We start from the raw sequence: 6,536 nt of genomic DNA on the forward strand, positions 1-6,536 counted from the left end.
TTAGTGTGATGCTGCGGGGGGAGGGTGGTTAAGGATTAGGGGGCCAGGGAGGGAAGGTAAGTATACTTCCCTTTCCCTGTCGGGATTCCGAACATCGGGATGCCGTAGTCGGTATTTTGACCGCCGGCATCCCGACCGCCAGCAAATCAAACCCAACCCCAATGTAATATGTAATGGAAAAATCCTTTATAAAACAAACACCAACAGATCTAATTTATCTGTTCATTGTAGTTAGTATTGCATGTTAATAAAGTGGCCCTGTGTGGAGTTTGTATATTCTCCCTGTGCTTGCATGGATTTCCTTCGAGTGCTCCAGTTTCCTCCCACACTCCAAAAATATACTGGTAGGTTAATTGGCTTCCAACAAAAAGTTAACCCTAGTGTGTATGTGTGTGCATGTACACGTGTTTAGGGCAGACTAGATGGGCCAAGAGGTTCTTATCTGCTCTCAAATTCTATGTTTCTAGTCCTAATCATGCTTGTGGGACTTGCCCTTTAAAATGCTATTAATGGATACACTATTTGTGGATGTAATATTCTTTTTTTGTGCAATGAATGTTCTACAATTCTAATTACATTAGCCTCTGTCATCTACTGATACCATTGATCTTCCATTGCATTTTAGAACTTTCGGAGGCTATGCCTTTGACTACACATATTCCAAGAAAGCTAAAGCCCTAGCAGAAGAACTGAGGACTCTCGGGCTCCAGTTTGATGATTCATTCGTTCTACGTGCTGGCTATGATGCGCCTTTTAAACTATTCGACCGTCACAATGAAGTGTGGTTCTTGGCCAAGTAAACAAATAAATCCTCATTTGAGTAATCCCCCCTCAAATCTCTGTATCATTGTCTTGTGTGTTGCGTGTGATGATTTTCCTAACTAATTCTCTCACCGTCTAAACTTTTGTAATGTACATCTTTTTTGTAACCAATTAATTTTTTAACCACATTCAAATAAAGTAGAAGTCTATTAAAGAACCTGGCTTTTTATTTATTTTATTTGGCCAGAAAGAAAGTAGCCCCAGCCATATATTGTGAGGGGGTTAAAAAGACATTTGGGGGGGGCGTGGCTTTGGAGGACATGGAGTAGCACACAGGTTGTGTGTCTCTCCAGCTACAACATCCTGGAATCCCATCCTGTGTCCCCCCCCCCTGGGCCTGCAAACCGCCCCAATACCTACAGGGAAGTGTGGAGGTGCCCCTGTGCTGCTCTGGGACCCGTCTGTACCCCATCCGCAGTGGCAAAGCGGCTCCAGTGTGCGGAGGTCCGGGGCCTGCTGGACCACGTGAGGTGCCGCCATCCCCGCGCTGAGCGCCTGCACCCGGCTCCCGTCTGAGCGCTGCCTGCGCCGGAGTCCGCGGCTTCCCCTCTGCCGTTGCCGGGGAGATCGTAATAGCCGCTTCTCCTCCCTTGCTCTGTCTGTGCTGGGAGCGTCTTCGAGCGGTCCCCGGCCGTGACGCTGTCACGTGACCCGCTGCCGTTCTCCCCGCTTGCTCCGGCGACCCCAGTCAGCCTGTAATCTCCCGCTCTGACCTCCTGAACTCTGCTGCTGGGGGAAGAGGTACACGGCACAGCTGTGTGATATAAGTGCCTGTGCCCTCCCCACAATATAGTTGCTGTCCTGCCCTGTTCTGTTTCCCATAGGGACAGGGAACAATACAAGTGCTGCCTTGCTGTGCTCTGCTCCGCACAGGGACCGGGAGAAGTGATGTATTAACCCCTGGAGGGCTTACTTGTTGCTCTGTTTCAGTATCCCACAAGGCATATCTGGCCAAGATCCACGCTGCATGTGTCCCTCATGCTGAGGAATATCCTGTCGTGATTTATCATTCTGGGCTAGCAGAGGCTGATTATTCTGATACGCTATATGCTCACTGGACAGTTTTGATATACTACACTTACCCGCGGGCAGCGACTGGGCAATTCTGATATACTGCACTGCATTATTCTTTGGCCGCCCCTGGACAGTTTGTGCTATACTTTTTACTGTGATTTCTTGCCATCTGCCGTCCGCTCGGCTATAATGGTCAAACCGCATCAATCTGCCGCGGCTGCGGCGAAGTTAGAGAAGTTTGCCAGAAATCCTCCGACACGGTCCCAAAAGGGGGGTGGGGTGCAGTCGACCTCGGCGCCGCCTTCTCCGTCGGCGAGCTCCTCATCTCTGGAGGCCACCGATTCTGCTTTGCAAAAGGTGCTGGATGCGGTCACGGCCAGTGAAGCCCGCTTGGCCGACAGGATCGGTCAGGTCCAGGCGGACTTATCCATTATACACCACGACCTCCAGCGGGTGCAGGAGAGGGTCGGTGAAGTGGAGACGCGCATCTCCACGCTGGAAGATACGGTTACGCCTCTCGATAGACGCACTTCTGCTCTGGAGTCTCAGATGACGGAGGTACATAAAAAGATGACTGATATGGAGGGGAGATTGCGACGAAATAATGTCCGTTTCGTCGGACTTCCGGAGAAAGAGGAGGGTGCTTCCCCTGAAAAATTTCTTGAACGTTGGCTGTTGGATGCATTCGGAGCAGAGGAGTTCACCTCACACTTTGCAGTGGAGCGCGCCCATAGGGTCCCGATGCGTCCACTACCTCCAGGGGCACCTCCCCGTACGTTTATTGCCAAACTCCTTCATTATCGGGATAGAGATGTGATTCTGAGACTGGCCCGCACTAAGGGTCCTCTTAAGTGGAACGGTTCCCCAGTTTCAGTTTTTCCGGACTTTGCCGTCGACGTCCAAAAGGAGAGCGCTCAGTTTGTCCCTGTGAAACGCAGGCTGCGTGAACTGAATATCCCCTATGCCATGCTCTTTCCGTCTAAACTGCGGGTAGTTTCAGATGGAGAAACAAAATTCTTTATGACCCCTCGTGAAGCATCAGTGTGGTTGGACAGACGCTTTCCGGCACGGCGGGCGTTAGCCGCTGATTGAATTTATACATTTGATTTCTATACTTGCAAGTATACGGTTTCTTTTATGTCTGTTATGTTATTGTTGTACTGGCTCGGAAGGGTTGTATAGTTATTTGCTATGTGCTCACGTAGGGGCTCTCTGTTGCTCTTATAGGCCTTCACTGGGAATGGGTAGCTCTGTGGAGACGGGAGACTGTTAGACGTTAATTATACACTGTTCTTAGGCCTTATACTCTCGGTGTTTGTTTTGCCATAAAGTCTTTAAGGGGTAAACGGTTATTTAATTGGGGTGGGTGTAGTGGGTTGGGGGGGGATTTGATTTGAGTTTAGCTGGGAGATTCTCCTGTCTCAAGGTCATTATATTCTTGGCCCCCCTATTGGTTATAGGAATTTGGCCTTATTTGGTACTGGCGAGGTATGTTAAGGTGTTCTCTGCCTTAGCTGTTACGGTTAGAATTTAGGGTATTTTGTTGTTAGGGAACCGGGTATGCTGCTAGTTTTAGGTGGTATACGGGGTGGGGGTGGGGGTTGTTTTAGACTGTTACTATTGCTGTGTTTTTACTTTTCGCTGTGCAATGTGCTTATTTCCGCTATGTCTATGTCGCAACTAACTGCAGGCGTATCTTCTTTGGTACTCACTGGAGGTGGCTGGCCGCGGGTACTCTGCAATATTACACCATCTGCGGCAAGACATTAAGGGAAACATAGGAACAAGGGTCATTTGATACCCATATACCCAGGTACTTAAAAGAATCTACCCATTTAAGGGGGGTATGAATCACTGGGACCACCGAGACCGGGCCTCTAAGGGGAGTAATGGTGGATTTATCCCAGTTAATTTTGAGCCCGGAGAAGCGACCGTAGTTGGTTATTAAGTCAAGGAGTTTAGGTAGGGAGGAAACGTAATCATCCACGAAAAGTGCGGGACGGTGGCCTACTCGCTTAGGAGTTCAGGAGAGCCCCCAGAACCCCCTGGTCTCCAAGAGAGTAGAAAAGATATATATGAACTGTCTTCTATCTTCGTTCGAAGGTCAAGATTTGGGGGACTCTGCCCCTGACTGTTACTGGTAGGGTCAATTTGGTCAAAATGATATACTTACCTAAACTCCTGTATGTCCTCCAGCAATCCCCTATATATATTAACTTGAAGACATTTAGACAGATTGACGGTTTGCTCTCTTCTTTAATATGGGCCAGCAGGAGAGCGCGGTTGAGACTTGACGTTCTGTCCAGGCCGAAAGTGCTGGGAGGCTTAGCTCTCCCTATATTTCGATTTTACTATTATGCCGCTCAGTTGGCACATATATGGGAGTGGGTAAATGCCCCAGATGGTCTCACTATACGCTCCCAAATGCTTTTACAGGTCTACCCTGACGGCACTCCATTACAGTTGCTTCTCTGTGGGAACCCTAACTTGTCCAAGATCCCTATAATAAAACAGGCTGTCCTTGTATGGAAACAGGTACATGTTATCCTATTAGGCCAAGGTATTGACCCGGATACTCCTCTGGACAATGCCTTTGGCTTCCCAGAATTGGCTTTGCTGCAGGTTGGGGCGGTGTGGGGGAGGTGGGGGGTGACATCCCTGGGCCACCTGTATAACGATGGTATACTGAAATCCTTCTTGCTGCTTCAACAGGACTATAGTGTACCTTCTTCTCATTTTTACCGATACCTGCAGCTGAGACATGCACTTAACGCACAATTTCCCGAAACTCCTCCAATGATTGCTGACTCCCCGGTCAAGTCTCTCCTGCGGTCCCTGGGAAGTGGACATCTGGTGTCCAACATTTATACAGGCATGCTTCGATCTCACTATACTGACCCGTTGTCCCTTCTCAGGAACAAGTGGGAGTCTGACTTGGGTGCCATCTCTGATGAGATCTGGGAGGGTGCTTTATGTTCTCCCCGATTATCCACTACCACCACTAGATATCAACAAATCCAACTGTTTATCATACACAGAGTTTACATGACACCAGTGCGCTTGCGACATGTGGGGGGTACCCACTCCTCCAGATGTCCTAAGTGTGATAGCCTGGATGCAGACTTTTGGCACATTATCTGGCTATGCCCCAAGATAGCCGTATTCTGGTCAGGTGTTATTAACGCCCTGGTGTCAACGGGTATTCCCTCGTCGATATGCTCCCCGACGACATGTGTGTTATCTGCTGTGGAGGAGGATGCCCTGGACCCCCCTGCCAAAAGATATGTAATCAATCTGTGCGGCCTGGCCAAGGTGTGTATTGACAGGCTTTGGCTGGCCAAAGATGCGCCCACAATGCGATCCTGGGTCTCACTTGTAAATGATACGGCCTCTCATGAGAAATGTGTATACTTCGCTAGAAAGGCGGGGAAAAAATATCAGGACCTGTGGGGTAGATGGCTTGAGTCTCCGCGCTCTGGAATCCACAATGTCTGGGCACCCGCTACTGAGGGTTCCGTGTCTGGCTGAGTGGAAAATGAGACATGCAACGGGGGGTTAGACCGGGTGTGTGATTCTAGATTTACATCGGGTGAGCTGCCTCTCTTTGTCTAGGTAGTCCCCTGGCGCCCGCGGTCGGCCATTCCTTTGCCAGTGCTGCTGCTGTGTCATCTGATTAATAACTATGTTGTGTTGCCATAGACGACTATGTACAATATACAGTGCTCTGTAAGATCCATGCTAACATGCGATATTAATTCTAATTTATAATCTATGTCTTGGAATTTAAGCCTGCACTTGTTTTACTGTGTTAGCTGAACCCTAATTGAACTGGGAATCTGCGTATTCCCTGAGTCGGGGTTGTGTTGTGGTTTGTTTTGTTTGTGTGTGCTTTTTTTTTTTTGTACTTATGTCTTAGTGAAAATTTGAAAAATCAATAAAAAAAGTATTGAATTTAAAAAAAAAAAGACATTTGGGGATGAGGGTTGTCATTTGGAAGGTGACCCCCCTCTTTTCTGCTCAGGGCCATACCCAGGGCAGTGCTTCCAGTTCCACTACTCAATGCACACGGCTGATGGGGTGGCATTGCAGGGGCATCTGATATTGGTCCCTGTAGAGCCTGGCTGCAGAGCGTACTTTGTAAGGGGTAGTAGTGCCGCTGAGAACAAGGGTTGAGAGGTATTCGGTGTGTGCAAAGTCACCGGTGATTACTGCGGTAAGGGTGTGACTTTGGTGGTAATATAGAAGCGCCAATGTGAGCTGGGTTAGGATGCTGTAATGGTGGGTTTATGTAGTGGTGATGAGGAGCTGCATTCTCCAGCTAAGACACTGCCCCTTCTCATGGCAACCGTTATTTTAAAACTGCGTTAATGAAGCTGTAGTGGAAGACATCACTTCCAACTTCAATGAATAAGCGGGACGGTGGCCTACTCACTTAGGAGTTCAGGAGAGCCCCCAGAACCCCCTGGTCTCCAAGAGAGTAGAAAAGATATATATGAACTGTCTTCTATTACAAATATGTGTTTGAGGGGATTAATCAGATGTGGAAGCAAACCAAAAAAGCAAGCAACTGGACAAAACCATGTGCAGAGAGAGTTTGAGTGTGGTGTGTGCACACTGAAATCTAAATTGCAGTGTAAAAATGAAGCTGTCTAACATTTGTGGTCCAAATGCAAAAGCAGCCAGTATTTACCCTGCACAGA

General features: G+C 48.4%; 1 protein-coding gene across 1 annotated transcript in view; it reads left to right on the forward strand.

The window, feature by feature from the left end:
* The window catches only part of LOC134910298 (heme-binding protein 2-like), a 42,046-nt gene extending 41,067 nt beyond the window's left edge, over window positions 1-979 (forward strand). Inside the window, exon 4 of the mRNA XM_063918155.1 lies at window positions 626-979. Within this exon, the coding sequence (XP_063774225.1) occupies window positions 626-800 (175 nt within the window). The 3' untranslated portion in view covers window positions 801-979. The remainder of the gene's footprint in view (window positions 1-625) is intronic.
* The last annotated feature ends 5,557 nt before the right edge of the window (window positions 980-6,536 follow it).

The sequence above is a fragment of the Pseudophryne corroboree genome, chromosome 4, assembly GCF_028390025.1.
Source record: "Pseudophryne corroboree isolate aPseCor3 chromosome 4, aPseCor3.hap2, whole genome shotgun sequence".
NCBI lineage: Eukaryota > Metazoa > Chordata > Amphibia > Anura > Myobatrachidae > Pseudophryne > Pseudophryne corroboree.